Here is a 26,216-nt window from a genome sequence, read left to right as displayed (position 1 = left end):
CACCAGCAAAACAACTCAGCATGTTGTCATAAAATATTTAACTCTTTCTTCCTCATTCTTTATGTCTCTATACCAAAGTCCTTTTAGGCAAGTCCCTCCACTCGGCGGCCATATTGTAAAGCTTTTTGGGCATTTATCGGGCATCTATTTCAGCAGAAATGCGCCTGTGCAAGGCTTCAACCTTGCTCCAGCGGCGAGATCACAACACATGATTGGCACAATGTATTCACATGTTGACTTTTTTTTCAGCGGTAGGGGCGGAATACAGTATGTGTAGACTGCTACAAACTAACCCCATGAATTTCTATAGAGGATTCTTTGAATGCTGTGCCTCCGCATTAGAAAGTATCTGTCTATACTTTGTGCTTGTACTGTATGAAGAAAAATAAGATGAGGCTATTTGCACCCCAGTGTATGCTATTTGTACTCTGCTGCAATTAGAAGTGAATGCTATTCGTACCCCAGTGCCATGTTTATCCATGTCTGGCAATCCCCCCGCTTGTGATTTGGATTTAACTCCTAAATAAGTTAAAGAAACATTGTAAAATGCACAGATTTAATAGGAAATTAAGTATGTGGGTTGGGGAAAATGTTTGTGCATGGATTGTCCTGTAGAATCCCTGACTTGACTTTTTTTATTTGGACATTGATGAGATGAATCTGACCTAGAATGGGAGCCTGCCAAGACACAGCAGCCAGGAAACTCAGAGAGAGAGTGAGTGTGTGTGTGAGTGAGAGTGTGTTTGTGTGTGTGTGAGAGTGTGTTTGTGAGAGAGTGTGTTTGTGAGTGAGTGAGTGAGTGAGTGAGAGAGAGAGTGAGAGTGTGTGTGTGTGTGTGTTCCTTGGCCCTGTCGGCGAAGATTTAGGCTGTGCAACCGAAAGGGCCTGATTGCCTGGAGCTCCTGTGAGGTAATCCTTTGTATGGTGCCCAAAAGGAACTGTTATAGTGACTGGCACAAACAAACCCAGCCATAAATGCGTGTGTGCACATGTATGTATGTGTGTGTGTGTGTGTGTGCATGCATGTGTGTGTTTGCGAAGACTAAACTCTGGTTAACTCTTAGTCAATCTGAATGCACTCCCATGTAGCCAAGGTAACCAAAACAAACTTAGATAAACAGAGATTAATAACAAGATCAACACCCACACAAGAACAGATATACATTTACAAATGATCAAAAGGTAAATATTTAATACAGATAAATGAACCAGGAACTCAATATTAGGTTTATAACATAAATGGTAACCATAACCTATTTACTCATAACTATAGAAGATAGAAAGAAAGAAGACAGATAGAAAGAAGACCCAGCTAGACATCAGACGTCTAGTACTAGGATATATAAAGAAGATGACGGGAAATCTTCTTTCTGTTCATAGTGATTTTCTACCGACCCATGGCCTCAACTGACAACCAACAGGAACCAAAACTTTTTTTTTTGTTTATGCCTGACCATGCTTCCCTCCCTCATGTCCCCCTGAGACGAGAGATTTCTGTATGTTTTGTCTGGAAAAAAAACTCTGATAACGTAAAAATCATCATTTTGCATCAGCTGAAAAAAAAAAAAAAAAAAAGTGTATGTGTGTATCTCAAAATCCATGTACCACACATAGCCATACATGTGGATAATGATCGTGGAACTACCTATTTTAGTTTGTTGCCTGTTGTTTTTGATACTGCCTGTAGATGGCGGCAGTGTGTGTTAAACACCTCTTAAACCTGACAGAGAGAAATGGTAACTGAACTGGGATCCATAAATGTTGTCAGAGAAAAAACAAAGCCAAACCCTGCATAGAGGTCCTCAGTGAATTTATGCTGGAACGTGTGCAAGTGGGTGAGTGTGTCAGAAGAGACGCTGTAGAAGGACAGAGTGCCGGCCTTCCTGTCCAGAAACACTCCTACTCTGTTGCAGTAAAATGTAGTTGATACTTTGGGGAAGGCCTTACGGTCATGGCTGGCAGTGTAGTTCTGCTTGCCTAACCTGACAGTTGTAGCCACATCTTGACACAGTAGGCCCCAGGATGTGTCATTGAGTCCCAGACGACAGTCTCTCTCCTTTATTCCTTGTTTCCTGTATGCTGCTCCGATGTAGACCGATAAGCCGTTCCACTCTGCCTCCCAGTAGCAGCGTCCAGTCAGCTTTTCTACAGACAGCACTTGTTCACAGCTCCTAAACCTGTCGGGGTGGTCGGGGTAGTTCTGTTCAGAAACTATCAGCTTCTGCTGATTCTCAGAGAGAGAAATCTCATGGTGTGCTGTGTCAGGGTCCAGAGTAAGTTCACAGGCGTCTAGGAGAAACACACACACAAGCACACACACACACACACACACACACACACACAAACACGCACGCACGCACACACACACACACACACAGGTATGAGTAGTAATCATACGAGTAAGGCAATATAATGTTGTAATCTACTAAATATACTTTAGCAATATTACTGATGGTAATTAATAACACACACACACTCAATGTTTGCGTGCCTGTGTCTCGGTGCTTACATTTCTTCAGCCCTGACTTCAGCCAACACACTGCATCATGATCAACACTATAGGACATGAAGTAGAAATATAAGACATTACGGAGTAGTACAATAGGAAAAGACATTACCGAGTATACTAAGAAAATGCATTACTGAGTAGTAAACTAAAAAGCATTACAGACTAAAAGGAAAAATAGCTGGTACAGACAGGGATAAATATACACATATTCACAGAGGGACACACACACACACACTGAGATATTTGAAATGGAAACTTATGATTTTTATATTCATACTGTACAGTCAGTGACTTATGTCCTGATGTGTCCGTTATGTGTTTTTCCACATATGAGATGACTTATTTCATTCTGTTCCTGTACTGTCCCCAGTCCCTGTGTATATCCATGTGTGACTATGGCTTGTCAAAGCGGAAGACAGCTGCCTGCTGCCTCCCTCCCTAAATAGAGAGCCGTCTCACTATACATGACTTTGGATTGAATACATCTTCTAAGAATGACCGTAGAACTCTAGAATATTTGGTAACACTACGGTATGACGTTAGCAGGTGCCTAACGTTGAAATAAACTAGCTTATGGAAGCTAGCGGGCTAACAGTAGAAATTAATTTGACAGACAGCATATATCAGACCAGATTCTATCAATGGTTAAAACAAAATCAGATACTATAGCATTTATTTCTCACTTCAAATCTGAAAATCTAAGCAGAATCATATCACACACATCCCATTTCAACAGATTCAGCAGCCATTATCGAGGTCATCTGCCATTTCTGTTTACTTTTCACAGCTGTTTCAGATGTTGCCACCAAGGATTGTGGGTAGTAGGGAGCATGAAGTGAGCATTGATGCTGTTTTCAAAAATGACTGTTACTCGGTAATTCTAAAATATCTTCGAACCACACTTGCCGCCTCGCTCCCCAGTAAGATATCTCAAAAGGCAACAGTTTAGAGAGAGAATATTATGATTTTGCAGTGTTTCACTGTTCTGCATGGCTGTGTCAGTAGCCATCTGCTCCGAATAGCCAGGTTGCCACTAATCAGGGTCTGTTTCAGTGTAGTCCAAGTAAAATGGGATGACCAATGCCATATCCTGTCAGCCTGGAAGGACTATTAAACACACACACTTACATGAGTGTATCCAGTTTGGAGTCATTTTTCTCAGAGAGTAGCTTGACTCCAGTGTCTCCTGGGTGATTGTAACTCAGGTCCAGCTCTCTTAGGTAGGAGGGGTTTGCACTCAGAGCAGAAGCCAGAAACTCACAGCCTTTCTCAGTCACGCCACAGAAAGACAACCTGCAGGAGAGATGTTGTTATTTCTTTCTTTCTTTCTCTCTCTCTCTCTCTCTCTCTCTCTCTCTCTCTCTCTCTCTCTCTCTCTCTCTCTCTCTCTCTCTCTCTCTCTCTCTCTCTCTCTCTCTCTCTCTCTCTCTCTCTCTCTCTCTCTCTCTCTCTGTGTGTCTGTGTCTGTGTCTGTGTCTGTGTCTGTGCCTCAGTATCTCCAGTGTGCACTGTGGGCTCTGCAGTCCAGAGGAGAGCAACTCCACTCCTGAGTCCTGCAGGTCGTTGTCACTCAGGTCCAGCTCCTTCAGGTGGGACCCATCAGAACTGAGGACTGAAGCCAAAACCTTACAGTGTTCATCCTTCAGAAAGCACTGCTTCAGCCTGGAAATACATGAGACAAGGAAGAAGATAATCACATGGGAATGTCCTAATCATTCACTTTGTGATTGGGAAACGTTTCCAACACTAGCACGGTGACAGGCGTTAATTTTTGTGAAGCTGGACCAGAGCTAGTGAGCGAACCTGAGCGGTGCGAATATCCCGCTCCTTGCTCAGGTGGCTGTTCACTCGGCCGCTTCACTCGCGCCAGGTCACTCCGCTCAATTCATATAGTTATAGTATATATACACTTTTGATCCCGTGAGGGAAATTTGGTCTCTGCATTTAACCCAATCCGTGAATTAGTGAAACACAGCACGCAGTGAGGTGAAGCACACACTAATCCCGGCGCAGTGAGCTGCCTGCAACAACAGCGGCACTCGGGGAGCTGTGAGGGGTTAGGTGCCTTGCTCAAGGGCACTTCAGCTGTGACCCACTGGTCGGGGCTTGAACCGGCAACCCTCCGGTTACAAGTCCAGAGTGCTAACCAGTGGGCCACGGCTGCCCACCCCCCTCTCCACTTCCAAATCCTCCCGCTCCAGGGAAATTGCTCCACACTCGCTCCAATTTAAAAGAGGGAGAAATATCCTACAAGCCGAATTTTCCGAATTAAACAGAAAACTTAAATCCCAAAGTACTAAGAGCAACGCCAATGTCACTCATAGATAGTGCAACACCGATAGTGCAACAACGTACAAGCTTGGCAAAATCAATACACATATCATACAGTAAGCCTAAAACTAATGGGATCAGTGTGATTAATTGCATCCAAGTTTTACTTTGGCCTTTTACTTGATATGAAGCATATTTAAATTGCTTACATTTTTTCCTTTGCTCTCGGTAGCACACTCTAATGTTTCTGCAAAATGTGTCTTCTTAGATTCCAAAATTAATGTTTACTCACTTAAACAGTGTCACCACATTGTTGTTCTTGCTCTACATTGTTAGTATCTAGTTCATTTGTTGGAATAGTATGCCTACATTTGTATGATTATCAGTTTCCTTTCTAAAATATTTAACAAACTCCATCCCCATCAACAAACTTACAATGGCCAATCTTTGAAATTTAACAGTCTTGGTTTTATTAGGAAGACATGAATTCTGGATGGATTTGTACATGCCTTAAGACTCGTGGTTTGAGCAATATCAAAGCGAAATTGGAGCAGAAGAGAGCGGCTGCTCCAGCCTCTAAATTAAAAAGCAAAAAATTCCATCCGCTCAGCTCCTTGCTCGCTCGCGCTACGCTCCACTCACTAGCTCTGGGCTGGACCAATGACTTCAATCACATTGATTAGGGATTCTTAACATTACTTCCTACTTCGCCTAAACTTTACAAACTGACAATAAAGAGGAGCAGTCAGGAAACTATTAGGCCTACCTTTGTTGTAAATATTGTTACACATTATTCTGACTAAATGTTTTATTTGCTACAACCGTTAACCACAGCCGCAGCAAAAACTGAACCGGAAGAGACGCACAAAACACAAGGTGTCCAGTACACCATGTCAGGTTGGTAGAACTGTTAGAGAGAACAAGTTGATCCTTTGTGAACATCATTTCAGATAAACGCCTCTACGCATTAATGATTAAAATTGAATTATCGTTTAGTGTTGTTTATGTGCCATAACGCACGGCCACACCTGAGTGTGTTCACTCTGCAGTCTGGGCTCCTCAGTGCTGCCGACAGCTGCTCCAGCTCTGACTTCAGCAGCCTGCTCTCACTCAGGTCCAGTTCCCTGTGGAAGACTGACATCAAACACCTCCAGGATGCCTCGGTGAGGTTGGAGGCTGACAGTCTGCAAAGATAAATTTATGTTCTCTAAATGCCACAGGAACAAATAGACAAGGCATTTACATGGATATACAAGTATGATGTTAATAATAGTAACAATAGAACAGAGGAAGAAAGAACAGAGGAAGTATTGGAGTGGCACTATATATTTTGTATATATTTGCTTGTGCAAATATATACAATGCGTGTGTGTGTGTGTGTGTGTGTGTGTGTGTGTGTGTACCTCAGTATCTCCAGTGTGCACTGTGAGCTCTGTAGTCCAGAGTAGAGCAGCTCCTCTCCAGAGTGCTGCAGGTTGTTGTCTCTCAGGTCCAGCTCCTTCAGGCTGGAGGATGAGGAGCAGAGAATGGAGGCCAAATCCTCACAGTGACTCGAAGAAAGGTGGCACTTTCTCAGGCTGCAGGAGGAACATCACTCTTAGCAAATCACAAATATGCAATATGTTTGCTGCAATTAATGATTGTCATTGTTGGTACACTTGAATTACAGGCAACCTGATCCCAACACACCCAGTGTGTATATTGGGTGCGGTGGTAGTGTAGTTGTTAAGCAGCTGGGCTAGCATGCAGTAACCTGAAAGTTGTGGTTTCAATTGCTGGCTTTCACTGTTGTGCCCTTGAGCAAGGCAATTAACACCAAATTGCTCCGGATATGTAATTTGATTGACATATGTAATACCATTAATAAATATACCATTACCGTAAAACTTCAAATAATAGCCGAGTCCCAAATGGACGCCTGTCTCTTTTACACGCCTGGCGTTGCTACAGGTTTGGGTTAAAGGCCGGTCTCCAATAGACGCCTGGTCTGTTTTTTAGTTCAGGGTTGTATTAAAACCCGTCAGATCGTCTGTTTAAAGCCCGTTGCAGAAAGGAGTTCCCAGTCAGCACACATACCTCTCCAAGACGCATGGAAAAGAACTGAACAGCTTAATTACATCGCGTTCCATTTAGAACGTGTTATTTTGATCTTACAAACAGCGGCGGCATCTCACTGTCAATGCGTGTCGTAGTTTTACATCTACTGGAGATCTTCTTGTCTTAATTATGATCGCGTTCCATTTAGAACGTCTTATTGGGTGTGAATTAGATGCTGCACGTCGCAAGCATTCACCATGTCTAGTCACATTTGCAAGGTTTTAGAATGTTGCATCAAGTTGCTGCTTAATAGAATGTTGCAGCTCATCTCGTTGCGAATCTTTGGTGTGATTTGGGCTTGAGTATGGTGCAGACTGCGCACGCTAACGTTATGATTAGATGGCATTAAAAGACTGCGGTGGGGAAAAGCTAGAGTTCCAAATTCTATAACTTTTTTTCAATATGAGCTATGCCTATATGTCCGACTTCGTCATCGTTCAATTCATCCCTTGTGTTTTGCGGATAGGCCTATGGTAAGCTTGTATTTATGCTGGCAACAAAACAAAAAGGTTCACAAACGTTATTCTTTATTCTAAATACGTACTGCCATGGCGATAAAGAGAAAGAAGTAGGCTATGATTTGAAATGTAAGCTGACTGTTGTCAAATTCGCCAAATAAAATACAGGAGAAAGCATATGGTTCATGTTCTCTCATGCTGTTTCATTTGTGCTGAAGAGAGATTGCAACATTACGCATGTTCCATTTTTGCATAAGTAATTACTGAACGGTTTTGGTCAGGTCTGATAATGCAACTGCATTTGACAAAGGACAATATAGGCTAGGTTGCTAGTGACAAAATATATGCTTTCAGTGCGATACGATCTCTTTGTAAATTATGTTTGATTAAAAAGTGTTTAATCTGTTCTGGCTATCCCCGCTATTTGGATCTTGCTGTATCTCACTCAATGAACAACATCTCAACACTAAATGCATGATGATCCGTAATTGTCATTAGATAGCCTAGTCATATAGGTAGACATTCAGTGTGTTTGAAATAATTAATTTGGTAATATTTTCCATCTTTGCCAAGGAAAAGTTTTGTGTAAAGGGAATTAAAGGCCTGTCTCATATAGACGCCCGTCTCTAATACTAGCCGGTGCAGTTTGGCGATTTGGTAAAATAAAAGCCCGGGCTATTATTTGGAGTTTTACGGTAATAACAGAAGAGGCATCAAATCATGTCAAAATTAACCACTAACTTTAACCACTGAAACCCCTCAAAACAGCATTACACTTTAGTGGTAGTGTTGAGAGATAAGTTGTCATTCATAAATAGATCCTACAGTAGGTTGCTAAAACTATGGATCATTCCTAAAAATGACCCATGTGGTAGTAAGGTGTGAAACCGCAAAATGTGGTACTGATTAAATATAGGGCCTGTATTGCCGATAGCAGTATTTTTTTTTTTACTAAAAGCAGCTTATGTACTTTTTTTATCAATATGCCCATCCCTACCATGGGGAAGTCTGTTGGATTCGAGTTGTGTTGAGTGCAGCCACAGAACATTCCTACACTGACTGCATGCCCAATTCAGCGGCACATGATACAGTGTGGTATTGCACAAGTGTGGGATAGTTGGTTTGACATCACCACAAAACAGCTGTTTCTTCACATTCTGTTTTTTTCATTTTTGAATGTTTTCAAAATATATATATATAATTTGAATATACAAAATAGTTCTGAGTAACTTCACCTCAATCTCTTGACTTTACAGTGAGGATTCTTCAGTCCTGCTGTTAAAACCTTTATGTTGTCCTTGTGGCAGCAACTCAGATCCAGATCCACCAGCCGGGAGTCTTGTCTCAATGACACAAGGGAGGAGCCCAGGTGTTCAAACATGTCGTTGTCAGTACGCGCACAGTAAACAAGGCTGCAGGATGTTCAATATCACATGTATATTAATCAAATCATTTGACATCAGACTAGTGTATTATGCTGTATTGTCAAAGTCAACACAGCACATGGGAAAAAAGGGAATTCCTTATGTCAAGGTGAGCTGTCAGCCTTAGGTCTAAAAGTAGCAATACCAAAACTTCAACGACAGACTCAAAATGTCAAAAACATACAACATACCAGGCACTTTATCAAAACATATCTCCACAATACCAAACGTACCATGATGCATGTTGATAGATCAAGACATATTGCATCATATCACAAAAGTATTGTTAACATTGTTAAAGGTTGTATCAGCGATTGCGGGGTAACGTCACTTCTGTTGATGTTCAAAAAAAACAGAGAGCTAGCTCGCTACTCCCTCCCCCTCCCTCTTGTGCAATTGAAACTCTCCTAAACATGCATCTCGTCGGTTATTGGTTGGAACACTTTATTTTGGCTTTGAGTGGTTGCCAACACTTGTTGGTAGCAATTGTTTTTGTGTACAGATCTCGGCGCCTAGGCTGCCTACAGAGACACGTTTTTTTTTGACAACCTGCTTATGGGGCAGGGAGCTAACGGATCGTTAGGAAAGATTAGATGAATGTGATCATTTATGTTTGGGCCTTTTTTGGGCCTGAAATCGATGATACAACCTTTAAGACAATAACTTGTATTCCAAGTTACACATGCTGCAAGAATACACATGCTGTTGCAAACAGAAATGCACTGGCTAAAATGTATAGATACGATCTTCAGTGGGTCAGGAATTTGGAGGGTTATGTTCAGTTAGTTTTGCAGTGGGCTGCTGCCATATTTAAATAGGGCTTCCGCCATGCGCTCACCTGTGTATATATTTTCCCAAACGAGCCAATTAGGTGCCACATGAAGTCTTATGTTGTGTGAATTGATGGTTGAGGTGATTAGAATCTATAGAAACGATGCCCCTCCTGGTCTATTGCAACATTTGTAGCACATATTGTAAAAGACTACAGGGGGCTCCTTGTGTACCTTAGTCTCTCCAGCATACAGCTTGGATTTGTTAGAGAGCAAAAGACGGCCTTCATTCCTGAGTCTGGCATGGTGCTACCATCCAGGTGCAGCTCTCTCAGGTGGGATGATGCTGACTGCAAGACGGAGGCTATAATCTCACAAGAGTCCTTCAGATTGCAATCTGTAAGCCTTCAAAAACAAAGTTGGCTGATAAAGTTAAAGTTGACTGATACTTAGCAGATGCTTTTATTTAAGGCCACACAAACTCAAAATGCCGGGAACTGAACCCGGGCGATTGGAGGTTATGTTACCGCTGCTTAAAAACAAAGTAGATAGATAGATAGATAGATAGATAGATACTTTATTGATCCCCAGGGGAAATTCAAGTGCCTTTCATCTAAGGACAATGCAGATTAATGTTTAAAGCAGATCAGAGTATTAGAATTAATGGCTTAACATATTTATATTCATACACATTTCATGTCCTTATCAGTAGTGCCTAGTGCCTAGAACCATTGACATTGTTTGGATAAGTAATGCAAAAGATCTTGTTAAATATATCAGTAAAAGAACATGTTGGCTTTCTCCGCTGTACTGTAGCCACTCCCCCTCTCAAACAGCAACATGCCAACCATCACGGGTATGCAGATTCTATTCAAAATGACGTAAACATGAAAAAAACGGACTATTTGATTAGCCCAGGCTACTTTTGACTTGAGACTTTGAATAAACAACCGACAATTCCAACTGCAAGGTCCCAAATTGAAACGAGCGATAGGCTAATGGTCCTGAATTTAACGACTTATCAGAATACCACACAGCTAGACAACAAGTGGCAGACAGAGCAACATGGCACTTTTGCTCCCAAAGACTTAGTCACATCATTACAAATCTTAAATGATGATGCATCTTGCTTAAAATCAAAGCTTTAGGCTTATGTAATTTCGATCAGCTATAGACAACGACTGATGTCACTTATATCATGCTACCATTGCCTGACTGGGTCTTCATTCATTTGTGGTCTCAAATTCACCATCACAGCAGCGTTGTGCAAAATTACAATTCTGCTTCCTGTTTGCAACCTTAATTGAAATGCAAGTGAAATTCAAGAATCAAATTGGAATTTACAGTTTTGCTCCATTGCTTAGATGCACTTAATGAAATACATTTTGAAATACATAAAGGAGTGTGTAGTTCTGAAATTCCATCTAACATTCTATAAAAAGACAGAAACTACTTCGAAACATACAGTGGAAGTCCAAACTTACCAAGCTTTTCTGCACCATTTCACAACTGGAACAAGTCTCTGGCGTCCGTCGTCTGTTGTGTTGTATTTGTCAATATCAAACTCGTCCAAGACGTCCTCTGATTTCAGAAGGGTGTCTGCTAAGGCGGAACAGTGGGCTGGTGAAAGTTCTGCTTCTGCTCGTTTCTCGTAGGAGATGAAACTCAGGTCGTTCTGCAGTGAGTGGTCCTTCATTTCAGAAAGGCAGTTGATGAGGTTAATGAATCGATCAGGGGAGATGTTTTTTTCATGTACGCCTTTTAAGTGTTTGGTAATTAATTCCAGGCTTTTGGAGTTCTCATTCTTGTTCTCTGATAATGGGCGTGTCAGCAGGCCTTCAAGGAGTTTCTGACTGGACTCGAGCGAGATGCCCAGAAGGAAGCGCAAGAAAAGATCCCAGTGTCCATTTTTGCTCTGCAGAGATTTTTCTACAGCTCTCCTCAGCAAGAGGTAGAGAAAAACCTTTTTGGGTTTTACTTTGAGAAAAGATTTCAGTGCTGCCATGTCCTCATTCATGAAAGAGACAAAAACAAATAAAGCAGCCAGGAACTCCTGAAGGCTCAAATGCACAAAGCAGTAGAACTTCCTTAAAGCAAACTTAGGTTCTTCCCTCAGAATTTCTGTACAGAAACCGGAATGCACAGACGCTTCTTCCAAGTTTATGCCACACTCGTTCAGGTCATCCTCTTCAAACAGGATTGTACCCTGCTCAAGATTTTTAAAAGCCAACTCTGCCAATTTTAAGATGGCATCCCGGTTTGCCTCCAGGATGTTCGTTCTCTCTGGTTTCACACCATCATATTTTTGTTTTTTCTTGTCCAGCTGTATAATCAGAAAGTAAATGTACATTTCTGTAAGAGTTGAGGGGATTTCCGCACTGTCATATTCACCCAGCATTTCCTGCAGGACAGTTGCTGCAATGTAACAGAAAACTGGGATATGGCACATGATGTAGAGGCTCCGTTTGGTCTTAATGTGACTTAAGATTTGCTGAGCTCGATCCTGATCATCAATCCTGTTAATGAAGTAGTCCTCCTTCTGCTGCTTTTCAAACCCGCGCACTTCCGTGATGCGGTCAACATATTCAGAGGGGATTTGACCAGCGGCTGCAGGGCGCGAGGTCATCCATATACGGGCGCTACGGAGCAGGTTTCCCTTGATGAGGTTGGTGACCAGCATGTCCAATGTTGCGGTCTCCATGACATCACCCACAAGTTTGTTGCTCTGGAAGTTCAACGGAAGTTTACTTTCATCTATGCCATCAAAGATGAACACCACCTGCAAGTTACGGTAACATATCCCACTCAGTGCTGCCAGTTCTGGGTGGAACTTCAGCAGAAGATTGTGAAGAGTGAACTCGTCATCTTTGAGCAAGTTCAGCTCTCTGAAAGGAAGAAAAAGCAGTAGGTGGACTTCCTGGTTAGCTTTTTCATCTGCCCAGTCGAGAATGAACTTATGCACGGACACCGTCTTTCCAATGCCAGCAATGCCCTTGGTCATCACGGTCCTGATATGTCTGCCTTGTCCAGGTAAAGCCTTGAAAATGTCATTACAGTCGATGGGAGTCTCAGGTGTGTTTCGGGACAGCTTATCCATCTGTATAATTTCATGCTCGTTATTCACCTCGTCACTCTCTCCTTCAGTGATGTAGAGCTGTGTGTAGATCTTGTTAAGCAGAGTTTTCCTTCCTCTCTGTTCAAGTCCTTCACATATGCATTCAAACCGCTTCTGCATACTGCTCTTGTGATCCCCCAGTGCTTTTTGTAGAGATGCATGAGCTAAATTGGACAAAACATGCAATGAGAGATTATAAAGTTGTCTTACATCTAATTGCATAATCAAACAATGCAGTAATCATTGAGGGACAAGGTAAAAAAATATCAATATAAACATGTCCTTCAATCACACTTACAATTCTTATTCCACAGAGATGAATAGATAGATGATCTTGTAACCATGACTACAGGCTTACCTCTGGCTTCTTCATCCTTCTCATCCGACTGATGTTGCCCTCTTTGTTCAACCAGGAGGCAAAGGGTAAGTTGCTGTTTAGCTTTACTCAGCTGAGTATTCACCATCTCAAAACGATTTTGCCAACTTCCCGCCCTCACACAATACATGAACTTATTGCTGCGGCCATATTTTTGCAGGAGTGTCTCGGCGGACCTCAAAGCATGTTCAAACGTCTCTAGTCCTTTCTTCACCACACCTTCGTCTACACCCTGGTTTGTCACAGTCTGCAGCACGTCTATCACATCCTTCACGTCTGTCGCAAGTTTCTCAAAGCTATCCTTGTTTCTCTTTGCTGTCTGCAGTTGGCTGTACAATGACCAGGCATTGCTCACAACAGAAGAAACAACTTTGGCAGCAGTCACAACACCAGCAACTGCCATTGCTTAAAGGGTGGGAGGAGGTGGGGGGTAGAGAGAAATATGCATTACTGTAACACCACAAGTAATATTGTTCACTTTTGACATTCAAATAAGACCTACAAATAGCAACAAAGTGTGGTAAAAAAATAACCTTTATCATATATAATAACCTTATAACCTTAAATAACCACAACCACAGCTTTATTTGGTGCAAATCTTCTCCTTTACTTTGGTTAGGCTATAGTCCGCAATTCACATTAACTGTAGGCTATCACCACAAGTGTATACTAAACGTTTTTGCCCAAGTTTGTGTGCCGTCATCACATTTTGCAAAATTAGGCTACCTTCGTTACTAACCTACCAGTTGCTACTTTTTACGTGCATCGACTCGCGATTGATTGTGTATCTAATGTAACACTCGGTGGAGAGACTTCCACTTTCCAAGTTTCACTTTCACTGTCGTTATGAGCTAAAAGGCTACTATATGGGAAATACTTTGAAGTTCCTTTTGCGTCCAAACATGAATGGGTTTTCTTTAACCTGTGCTACACTTTTCCATCAAGTTGTGCGAAAATTGTAGGCTACCTGTAGTTTTTTTATGTTGACAGACAAACCGCACTACAGTAGCCTACATGGTGCAGTAAATGGAAGCTCTTGGTAGCGCGTGCAACTAACGTCTATAAAAACAATATATTTATGGAATAAAACTAGACACCTCTGATTGCTGTTTACGGTTAAACTGCGATGATGTGAACACCAGCCAGCGGAGGGCACTTATATAGCCTAGGATACTATGCATGGACTCGTATTAGGCTATATTTCCCCACAAACCAAGCGGCTGCTTGGACAAATCCACTTGAGGGGTGGGGCAGGGGGGCGCGATCGTAACACACACTGAACCTGTCATGAAGGCCTACATGGCGGGCCGCAAATAGGCTGAATAACTTTAAAAAAAAATCCCGGAGGTCACCTGTGGACCGGCCCACCGGGCATTTGCCCGATTGTACAGATTACCAGTCCAAGCCTGTCTACAACATGTTTGGAGAGAATGAAAGAGGGGATACGAAGGACAGCAGAGCAATGCTATCTGAATTCAATGTAACTAAAAACAAACAAACGCTGGTGTGAACGCAGGTGTGTGAAAACGCCTATGTTGGGGGGAGGGGGGTAGTTAGGTGTGCCGTGGAAGGCACAGTGCTCCATATCTTAAGAAACATAAAAAACAACATGTTTGTCCAGCGCCTGGCGTTTGATAACAAAACAACACCGAATGTGGACTGGACACACCCCAAAATGTAAAAGCTTTTCGTCATTGATTGACCACGTTTTAGATCGCCAAGATAGAGCACAAATACTCTACCGTTATTTACATATTAAGTATTACTTGCCAGTTGAGATTTTATGCATTTATTATATTATCTGGATTTTATACTTCTCTATGTCACACTCTACCCCTGACTGCACGTCACTGTCAGTTTCACGCAAGACATTTGGCACTGGGAGGGTATTCCATCAACCTCGCTGATGAAGACGGCGCTTAACAGAAATAGCCTGGCTTGAACTAGCGTAGACTTTCACTTGGGGCTAAAGCCGTTCCATTAACTCAAGTTAGAGGCATCTTGGCCTCGTTTATTCAAGCGAGGTTTAAGTCAGCTTCATCTCTGCTCGTGCACAAGGTAGAACAGTAGACCAAAACAGTAAATTGACGAAAAGAGGATATATGTCATAAAATTAAGACAATACTAGACGATTTCTGTTCGATTTGGCAAGCACCATCTACAGGATTTTCATCGAAAGTCATCAAATTTAACATCGAGAGAAAAACATAGATTGCCTACAGAAATTGGACAATGAAAGCATACATTTAAAACAACAATGCTAATGGTTTAAAATCAATTGCGAGTTTGATTTACCCTGGAAATCCAGAGTTCTCACAAGAGCACAATGGAATTGTCTCTGCCAGACACTCTAGCAAAGAGCAATGATGCACGTTACTTTTACCCATTCAACATTCTGCGGAAGCAGCTAAATTGATAGACAGTGCTGCAACGTCTGGATTTATTTATTATTATTTACATTTATTCGAGGGCACATCTATTCCCAGAACTATCATGGGTGTTAAATATTCCACAACCACTAGATGGCAGCATGACACAGCACATAAAGTATGCCTACGTGTCGCTGCGACCCGAAGGATGGCGTGGTTGAATATCCACTTCTCCTGCACTTCGGGTCTAATAGCGGGTGAATTGTATGACCACCAGATGACGCCATTTCACTGCACCTCGGGCCTAATAGCTGCTGTAACTTCGTTTAAGTAATACAGCGGGGAAAATAAGTATTGAACACGTCAACATTTTTTTCAGTAAGTATACTTCCAGTGTGGCTATTCACATGAAATTTTCTCCAGACATTATCCACACATATTAAAAAATCCAAACATTAATGTCCATAAGTAGAGTTATGAGTAAAAAAGTGGAATGCCACAGGTAAAAAGTGTTGAACACGCTTACTGAAATTTCCTAAATACTTTGTGGAAAACCCATTATTTGTAATGAGAGCTTCAACGCATTTCCTGTATGACTAAACTAATCAGTTGCAGTATTCAGGTGTGATTTTGGCCCATTCTTTTAAACAGATAGTCTTTTAATATTGAAGATTCCAGGGGTCCCACTTGTAAATCCTGATCTTTAGGTAACTTCCAAAATTGTTCAATTGGATTAAAGTCAGGGCCTTGATTTCCTTTCTCTGAAACCAATTGAGAGTTTCCTTTGCTGAATGCTTTAGATCATTGTCCTGCTGCAAGGTCTAGCCACGTCTCATACTCATCGTCCTGGTGGATGGCAAGATTCTCCCAGGAAAAATCGCTCTGTGAAACTGTGTGAAGTCTGCCAGTACAGTGAGATGAAAAACAGCCCCACACCTTGATGCCCCCACCTCCAAACCTCACTGTTAGTATGGTATTTTTAGGGTGATGCACAGTGCCATTTCTCCTCCAAATATGGTGTGTAGTATGACATCCTAAAAGTTAACATTTTCTTTCGCCTGACCAGAATACATTCTCTCAGTATTTAATAGGCTTGTCCAAATGTTGTGTAGCAAACTTTCAACGAGTTTCGACAATGTTTTTCTTCAGTAATAGAGTCATGCGGGGTGAGCGTGCATAGAGGCCATGGCGGTGGAGTGCATTACCTATGATTTTCTCTGTAACAATTGAACCTGCTGCCTCCAAGTCTTTCTGGAGCTTTCTCCAAGTGGTCCTTGGCTCTTAGGCTACACTTCTGACTATCCTTCTGACTTCCTGGTCAGAAATCTTGTGAGGATATCCTGTGCATGGCCGATTGATGATGCAGTGATGTTCCTTCCACTTGCAGATAATGGCTCCAATACCGCTTATTGGATGATTCTTAAGTTTTGAAATGCATCTGTAACCAGTTCCACTGATATGTTTTGCAACAATAATGTTGCAAAGGTCTTGGAAGAGCTCTTTGCTTTTACCCATTATGAAATGTTTCTTGTGCGACACCTTGGTAATGAAAAAACTTTTTATAGCTCATTAATATGTACTAATCCATCTTATATTAATTTGCACAGATATGAGGAATAATTACTCTCTAACTGTGTATAGATTCCAGCTCGTTCCTGGCCATTCCTTGCCTTTGTGCACTGCTTTTTCTTAGCGTGTTCAATACTTTTTCCCTGTGCCATTCCACTTTTTTGCTCATAACTCTACTTATGTTTTTTTTTATATGTGTGGATTACGTAAGTTAATACTAATGTCTGGTGAAAATTCCATGCAAATAGCCTCACTGGAAGTATACTTACTGAAAAAAATGTTGACGTGTTCAATACTTATTTTCCCCGCTGTAAGCCTCGAGGAGCCGACGGTTACACTTGTTTTTAGGGGCGTTGTTAGCCGCCTCATAAGCCGGTAGGCTACAGAAGAAGCCCATAGGCTACAGTCGCGTGTGTTTGTGGTGATTTATTCCATGTATTAACAAAATAATAATGTAACATTAAAGAAATAGCCTACATAGATAAAAAAAAAAAAAATAATAATTACACCAAAAAAGTAAAGAAGCTTTATCATTGATATATAAGCTTACTGAAAATCAAATATAGGCCTAGCCTACAATTGTGTTCCACAGACAATATGTCCTACAGATAATAACAACAGTAAGAACATAGGCTAACCCTATGACTACGTAGCCTAGGCTACCAAACACGTCTGGGTTTGCGACAGTGAAATAGTTCCAATATTAATTGTGTCGCCAATGAATATATGCTAACATGAATCTCATCAGTCACCTATAGATAAGGGTTAGGCTATAACATATGTAGGCTATAATGTAAAAATAGGGTCATATCATATAATGTTGACTTATTAAGATGGGGGAGAGAGCTGAACATATTACACAGAACTAACTGTTCATTGTTGAAAATCAATCAAAAGTTTGTAGTTGATCCGGATGTCATTGGTTGCAAGGACTGTTAATGGGTGTATCCACAATTGGGACATTGTTACAAGTTGGTCTTTCAGCTGCTAATGCAATCAGTGGCCGTCAGAAAACATGTTAGACAACTGAGGAATGAGATGCCACACATAAAATGTACAGTCAAACAGAACGCACAAACATCAATGGGAATCCACCAAACACTGCAGGGAACCATGTTATTGTCAATCAGCACTCTGCCACGCTAAATCAGACCCTGCTTATGTTTGTGCCAGGGTTTCCGTTGTCCGGTAATTACCGGACATTGGCCGGAAAAAAAATGAAATGTCCGACAAAATTAAATCTCTCCGGTCAAATTGTCCGATTGAAATTGGCTAATAATCCCGTCCCCTAACGCAATCTGAATTTGAGAATAAGCCTTAATATGTAAGCCTATATTATACGTCCTCTAGCTATGTTTTTAAATGAACAGGCTCTACCGTTTGAAAAGTAAGCTATTAAACACGCATAGCCTATGCTGCATTTCAAATAGGAAGCGCACGCTTAAAACGTCCATGTTAAACAACGAACAAATGAGTGAGGCGGTTCAAACATGGCCAGGCCCAGGCAAACTAAAAGTTTTTTCAGAGGCCAGACGCGATGGATGATGATAAATTGGTAACGTCTGAAGCCTCAGATGTCCGGTCAACTCCACCACCAGATAAAAAGCAGAAGTGTCGGGCGTATCTGTCGGAATCAGTGACATTGGAAGTGGAGTTGCGGGGGGTGCGGCCGCTACAAGACACTCGTTCTCTGTGTACACTGGACACGCAAAGTGTTCTTTACCCAAAGCATACAGTAGGCCTATGCGTTCTCTGTCTATGATCTGCAGGGTTAGGGCCTCCTCGACGAGGCGATTACTGGTCCACGGATAATTTCTGGCACAATTAAACGGTATCATTGAACCTCGGCCGAAAGAAAAAGAAACTAAACATTTCCCAGAATAGGAAATATTTCTTAATTTATTGTTATAAAATAAAGAGGCATAGCATTAGGGGTAGTGGTGTGAGCTCATTATTGTGTAAAAAGATCTGTGTAAGTTAAACAGTCACCACTGGAGATAACGTGGGTAGCAGCAACAAACAACGCCTTTTTAAAAAACCGAACGAAGCGGACTCTTGCTGTCCATGAAAAGATACTGGCTAGATCTTGTTAGGCATGTTTAAGTTAGGCTAATGAACATGTTGCATTCTATACAGCCTGATTATTTCATTCTTTAAGCTACATAGCCTGTCTCCAGTTTTCCTCAATTTGACTAATTAAGAAGCGATAATAGGATATTTGACCGGCATATCATCAAAATGTCCGGAAAACGAAACCTAAGTGACCGGCACCATTTTTTTCTAGCGGAAACTCTTTTTGGTTTGTGCAGAGCAGAACAGATATGATGCAGGACCAGTTAAGAGAGATTGGCAGCTCAGTCTCCCTCAAGGTGAACGATGTAATACCATAGTGCTGCTGCTTCTGATGTGCAAGACAAGACAGGGTATATATTCATAATGTGACAGGCAGCATGTATTTATCATTATTTTACAACCTCTGCACAACTACTATTGATGTTAGAAGAACAAAACAATACATCTTCAAATGTTCATTGCTTATTACATGTGTTATAAAAACAAAATCCTTGTCTGCTTTCTGTGTTTTTGCATGGGACATATTTGTTCACCATGCACTTAGGCTGTTCTGAGTCATTGTTTGTATGTTATAGTATTTGTTGATTTCCATTTATTGCCCATTGCTATTGCATTCACATTATTGTTTATTATTGCTATTCTCCTTATTAATGTAGTGTCACCAACATTTAAAATAATATCAACTGACATTGTTATTCATAGCTATATTTATTCTGCTCTTATAAGGTAATACAGTGCACAATATGTATATTTAATTTATACTCTTAACCACCTTCTGAAAATAAACTGTATAGTACTGTTTCACTGCACCATATTTCTTGACCTGTCTCACCACCTGCCTATAGGCTACTTACACCACCTTACTTACAACACTTTGAAGAGCCAAAAACAAAGCTCAGCACACCTGTTCTGTGCATCAGCAAAGTTGGAGGGTTAATTTATGAACCATCACTTCTAGCTGAAACATCACTTCTAGTAGGCTACATGTGACGTGTAGGCTAGAAGAGAAGTCTTTATTGTCCACTACTGGGGAAATTCATCGGCAACACTTTATTTTAATGTGTCGCTGTTACAGTGTACCTACCTAATTAGGTACAGTGGTACAACCTGTGTAACAACATGTACAGTACTATCAGGTACTGTACTATCATTGTACTTGCATTATGTATTTGTGGGTACCTACATAGGCTATAGTTGTTACATTGTAATACTGAGTAGTGCTGGGCGGTATACCGGTTCACACCGTATACCGGTGTATATTTTCGTTATGATATGAATTTTTTATATACCGCCATACCGGTGTATTTGATCACACAACGTTTGGAACACTGCGCCGCGCGACAGTTTCAGACGGGACTTTTTTCACACGCACGCATGGTGCCACTGCGAGGCATAGTGAGAGTAAACACAAAACACCTTAAGTTTTTCCCCTGAAGTATGACCCTTAAGGCTTATTCATTTCTCCTTAGGTAAGGGGTTTGTTGGGTGTTGCACAGAATACCTTGTGAATAAATTGTTTCTTTAGTTAAGGAAAAACGTTAAGGGATACTGCATTGAAAGGGATTTACCATCACGAAAATTCTATTGAGATTGTTCAACAGCTGTAACTAGCTGGCTAGTAGGTGATGTTGTTAGTTAGCAACCCACCGAACACAGTGAAGTTTAATGATCTTATCATTCATCTCACCTTCAGAATATTCGCTGAAATTATCCCGGTAGCAAGTAAAGCATGTTATAGGCATGCACTGAGCAATACTAGCTGGCTAGTTAGAAATGATCCTGACTGTCATCAGTGCACCAAAACAAACTTTTTTGTTAATGTTTTGCCTAGCGAACCGAACCGAAGCCCACACGCAGGCTAACACATCCACATGAAGTTAACATTAGCCTACCACTAACGTCATGTAAACCATACAATAACAATAAGGCATGTTTCTGATATGCCTATTTGACAGAGAGGTTTTATTTTAAATTGTATAATTTTCAAAAAAGTATCATTATTGCAAGTTGCACTACTTTTGGTATTGGTTTTATACAAGGTGTTTGTGAAATTTGCACAGTAAAAGTTCTGTATTTTGACTGCAATTGTCTTTGCATTCTGATTAGATTCTTCATTAGAATCATGAGTGGCTCTTTGTAAACAGCATCATTTTCTGGGGCCATGCAAAACTGCATTACCACTAGTGTGGAGTTATTCTACTTCATGACAGTAAAATAGACCATCCTTAGTAAATTTACTGCAGCAATTCCTCTCTCAACCTGTAGAAAATGCTGTGAACATCTGATTATGCATGGAAAATACCGTCATATACCGTGAAACCGTAAGAATTTTGAAAAATACCGTGATATACATTTTTGGTCATACCGCCCAGCACTAATACTGAATGCTTTTACAAAACTATGCCGATTGGCCTAAATTTTCATCAGAGGCAAAGAGCTGACCTGAGACCTGCTGGATGGGGTAAATCTAGTCATGATAGATTTGATATACAAATCATTCTTAGCTCCAGTCAAGGCCTCATTGTCTTCAGTGTACATGTTTTTTTGCTCTTGGGTGCTCCTTGTTGGTGCCCCCAATCCTCCCTCACCTTTCTTATGCAGCCCTTGCCACTTAACCCTTACAAGCCCGACCGTTCTAATTTTGTTAAAATTTTAACGATGACCAATCATCTAATATCTCAGCTGTCCAATGACTGATTTTATTTCTGAAATCTTCCCCGTAATGCTGACAACATAAGCTTCAATTTGATATGATTGGTTAAGGGGTTTATGTATGAAAATGTTTTGGATACTTGAAGATGAGTCGTGAAAAAAACTTTTCACTTCAGTCGTACATTTTAACATGGACCACCAGATGCCACCTGCACTTCGTTGGAGTTTACCTCGACTGGAAACCACACAGCTGGATAAACTGAGGTAATATATATTTTACATTGTTTCTAGTTATGGTTAATCTTAATTTGTAGTCATAAAATCATGTTATTTGACAGTAATATGCTTTCTCATCAGCGCCAACATTATGGCATAAGCGGGGGGGCCTAAGTGCATCGTCATGTAACTTTAGCTAGCTGCATTACTCTGAACTGCTTGCAGTATTCTCGTTTGCTTTTGATATCAGTTATTTTCATTTGACAATTTAATTTAAAAACCTGTTAGTATATAACCTGTAAGTAAGTTTGTTTTCTAGTACCAATTTGCTTGTTAGGTAAGCATTATATTGGCAAGTCAGTATAGCATACCAAAGCTGAATAAATCAATGGGCTCAGCGTTTCTAAGTTATGCTCTCTCTTGCATGAAATAAGTTGAGCGATATTTTTACTCCTCTCAATATGTAGTTGTAGAAAACAAGATGTGAAATCAATGGATTCTGTCAGAAATGTAGTGCTAATTAACGATTGCCTCTCCTCGGGTTGTTACCTCGCTAGGCAGTTTGTAGTGAACTGTTTTACCTTGCTAACTTCTAAATGACAAACATCAGACGTGCTTGTCTCAACATTTTCGAAGATGGCATGACTTGATATTATACTCTTCTCAATATGTAGTTTTATAGAAAACATGATGTGAAATCACATATTATGTCAGAAATGTCATTATTGCATTTCAGCAGTTAGTTACTAGGTGAAATGTAATCTGGCCTTATCTTAATGCCAGCCAGGCAATCAGATTTAGGGTAGCTAAACCCATGTGTAATAAAATGACTTTTCATACTTCTAAATATTTTTGAGTTACTCAAAATGCTTCAATAGTTTAGGCTACCTCTTCTTGTGTATGTATGTGCACACACGCACACATCTGTAGTTTTGTGATTTTATTTTTTAAATTAATAAATGTATTACATTTGTATGATTTTACTGTTGTTTCAGATGGAGGATGACAAGACCTACACAGACCTCCTTGCAGGCCTGAAGAGGTAGCTGACTGCTGATGAGCTTGCACTCACAATGTTGAAGACCATGTGAGGATGGAGAAAGAAGGTATAGATTTAGGTGGCGTGCGTAGGGTGGTGTAGACTGCCACTAAAACACTGTGAAATAGACTTGTTATGTTGATTTTTATGTTGTTGTCCCAGGCATATGTGGTTTTACCAACCGAACGGGTGGGAGGTTGTGCTTAGTAGGCGTCAGATGCAAACACAGTGCAGGGGCATGGGATCTAAGAGACCCCAGAAGAGTTTCACAGTTTTCTGGGATTGATCATTGACATGGGACTTCACTTCCCTCCCTAATATCCATTGCTACTGGGGAACCAAGTCTCTGAAGGGATCAGGGAGCGTTGACCAAATGAGAAATACATATTGTGTACACTTTTTCTCCATTGACATTGCTGTTTCAGTAGTTTCTTATTATTTCAAGTTTGGCAATGCAGAATCTGGTGTTGAACCTAGGTTTGGTAGCTACAGCCAGAAAGACTTTGGCGAAAATCTATCACAACAGCTGGCAGGCATTTCCGTCAAAATTTAAGCCTCGCCTTCAGCTGCTCCAACTACTACTCTGTCGTCTTTTCATCAAGTACATATTTCTGTACAGCATAATAACACTAAAGTAGCTTGTATGGCCTGGAGTTTAGCGGTAGGTGACTGCTTTTTTGGTAAACAAAATTGCTGTCAGATTTGGCATTCTACAGAAGGGGATGCGTTTCGTTATGAGTCATAGGTCTTCTGTGTTTAACCTTCAGGTTCCCCACCCCACCTTTCCCTATCCTCCTCTGTGTGTGTGTGTGTGTGTGTGTGTGTGTGTGTGTGTGAGTTTGTGTGTATATGTGTGTATGTGTTTATTCTCAACAGGCTTGTTCTATGTAATCCACTTTCAAATGTTTAGACACATTGATTTTTGAGTGATGTTGAAGTTGATTGTATTCCTAGCTTTTCATAAATAATACATTTTATAGATGTATATCACATATTACACTAATTTATATAAGGAAGTTGTATCTGTTGAATCAAATGTATTCTATGTCTCTATTCAGAATTGATCTTCAATAAATATATAGTATACTTACTTCCTGTATTACTGGTAAGGTACATGTTTTTCTTTTATATATCATTATTGTTGACTGTAGCATTTGCTTATATACAAATAAATGGTTTATTCTTATGGACCAAATAAATCTAAACCATTGTGTCTGACTTCATTATTAGTTTTTATGCATACTTTTATGTTTTTGGTGAGAAAGAGAATGTGAATTCTGTCAACATTCTAAATCCCGTTTCCTGCATTTTTTTACACTTATCACTTAATTTATCATAACTTTTGAAAGGTTAAAGATATTCCAATTCCAATTCAGTCTTTTTTGTTAAATAGCCCACAACTTGCTGAACATGTCATACACTCTATATTTTTCTCTATCTCGTATAGAAATATGATGAAAATTCATTTTTATGCGAATGAAATTAAAATTTAACGAATTTCGGTATACATTTGGAGAGGATTTTCAAAGACTGTTCATTAACCCCCCCCCAATAAATGCACAAATAGGCTGACACCAGACATAATTTCACTGCATTTCTTACTTCCAGTAACTATATGCATGTGACAATAAACTTCCTTGTATCCTTGTAACAGCAATGAGGCTTGACTGGAGCTAAGAATGGCTTGTATATCAAATCTATCATGACCAGATTTACCCCATCCAGCAGGTCTCAGGTCAGCTCTTTGCCTCTGATGAAAATTTAGGCCAATCGGCAAAGTTTTGTAAAAGCACTCAGTATTACAATGTAACAACTAAGCTTATATGTAGGTACCCACAAATACATAATGCAAGTACAATGATAGTACCTGATAGTATATGTTGTTACACAGGTTATACCACTGTACCTAATTAGGTAGGTACACTGTAACAGCGACACATTAAAATAAAGTGTTACCTACACACAAATATACACATATAAATGTAGCGTGACAAGTGTGTTTACATGCAGCACTAACTGTTTACAAGCAATAACTTCAGTTCAGTAAAACCGACGACCTGTTCTGTATTGCTCTCTCTCTCTCTCTGTGTGTGTGTGTGTGTGTGTACACACACACACACACACATACAGTATTTCCATGCATATATATACATATGTATTGTATGTAGTATTGCATTACTAGCCTATTCTAATTTGGTTTGTTCTATTGACATGGAATGAATGAACAGGCACACGTGACTATGGAGTAGGTCTACTTCACAATTCAGATTTTCAGATGCTGCGTTGTAGCTGACAACGGCCCTAAAATCTCGAGTGTCTAGGTTTATTGCTGGTGCCTGGTTGCTGTAGTGTAGTGCAATGTCATCTGCTGGCCGTGTCGCGCAATAGCGCCACAACATATGTAATTTCACTTGACATTACGGTAAAAATCTTGTTTTTCCATACTAATATTCGTGTCATCCAGCAAACATATTGCTTAATTCTTTTGACATTTCGTTCCTTTATAAATTGTAATTTAATATAAAGGTACGTTTTTGAATGTCATTACTCTGACATGTGAGGGATAACGGCCACCGACGTGACCTGTTTATACGTGACTCATGGACAAGGGGAAATGCCATTAACTCGGCGTCACGCAGCGGCAATTTTCTTAATATCGCTATTTCTCCACATTACTTAATCCAAATTCTGTAATTTTTGCTGGATGGATGTTGTACAAAAATGTAGTTTCGTATCAAAGTGGAATGGTTGTTGTCATAAGTCAGCGGCGTTAGTTTGAGCACATAATTTGAGCACAAAAAAGTAATTGAACACATAAAACGTTTTGTTTACATTCAAGTTCAGTGTTCAATGTAAGTCAATGGGCGCCGGTATTCGGCCAATGGCGGCGTCCAAAGAATCTTTTGCCGGATAGCGGGACAGACAGCGAGGTTGATGGAATACCCCCATGGTCTAGGGCGAATAACGAGCGAGTATATTCATCGAACGTGACCTACGACAAAAACGTAACTACAGTTTTGCTACTCGGACAATTGCAGTTTTGCTACATAAAGTAGTACAGTGAAGCCAGCCTTTGCATTATTTGAACTACGAGAAGAAACAACAACGGTCAGTCTTACCACATCCTATGTTGTCACGTTTTCGACGAGAAGCAAAACTTCCTTGCGTTACATGCTGTGAGACATTTTGGAGACGTCAGATGCAACCTTCCTCGCGCGATTTAAAACTTACCAGAGCCCGTCTACTGTTCTTACCCAGTTCTTTTTCTTTCCTTTTTA

The 26,216-nt window shown here is 40.6% G+C and overlaps 1 protein-coding gene across 2 annotated transcripts; it reads right to left on the bottom strand.

Annotated features, from left to right (window-relative positions):
• Positions 1–1,175: 1,175 nt before the first annotated feature.
• Positions 1,176–26,216, bottom strand: LOC125297525 (NACHT, LRR and PYD domains-containing protein 3-like). Of its 2 annotated transcripts, none has more exons than XM_048247909.1 (11): positions 26,058–26,216; positions 13,003–13,425; positions 11,014–12,808; positions 9,764–9,934; positions 8,571–8,747; positions 6,184–6,357; positions 5,809–5,964; positions 3,998–4,171; positions 3,638–3,802; positions 2,510–2,556; positions 1,176–2,289 (listed from the first exon to the last, which is right to left on the bottom strand). In XM_048247909.1, exons 2-11 carry the CDS (start codon positions 13,421–13,423, stop codon positions 1,715–1,717), a joined length of 3,855 nt encoding a protein of 1,284 aa, XP_048103866.1. In that variant the 5' UTR covers positions 13,424–13,425; positions 26,058–26,216; the 3' UTR covers positions 1,176–1,714. The 2 variants fall into 2 exon arrangements, with proteins under 2 accessions (XP_048103866.1, XP_048103867.1); XM_048247910.1 differs by having other exon boundaries at positions 8,571–8,678.

This window comes from Alosa alosa, chromosome 7, assembly GCF_017589495.1.
Source record: "Alosa alosa isolate M-15738 ecotype Scorff River chromosome 7, AALO_Geno_1.1, whole genome shotgun sequence".
Classification (NCBI taxonomy): Eukaryota; Metazoa; Chordata; class Actinopteri; order Clupeiformes; family Clupeidae; genus Alosa; species Alosa alosa.
This window is presented reverse-complemented; position numbering and strand designations above follow the sequence as displayed.

What these genes read in the sequence shown, in the direction of transcription:
- LOC125297525 (XM_048247909.1), bottom strand. Translation starts at nt 13,423, where the DNA reads ATGGCAGTTGCTGGTGTTGTGACTGCTGCCAAAGTTGTTTCTTCTGTT. An exon ending in TGCAGAGTGAACACACTCAG is followed by an intron (nt 4,172 to 5,808) that starts GTGTGGCCGTGC and finishes ATGTATTTCCAG; the next exon opens with GCTGAAGCAGTGCTTTCTGA. An exon ending in TGCACACTGGAGATACTGAG is followed by an intron (nt 3,803 to 3,997) that starts GCACAGACACAG and finishes TCTCTCCTGCAG; the next exon opens with GTTGTCTTTCTGTGGCGTGA.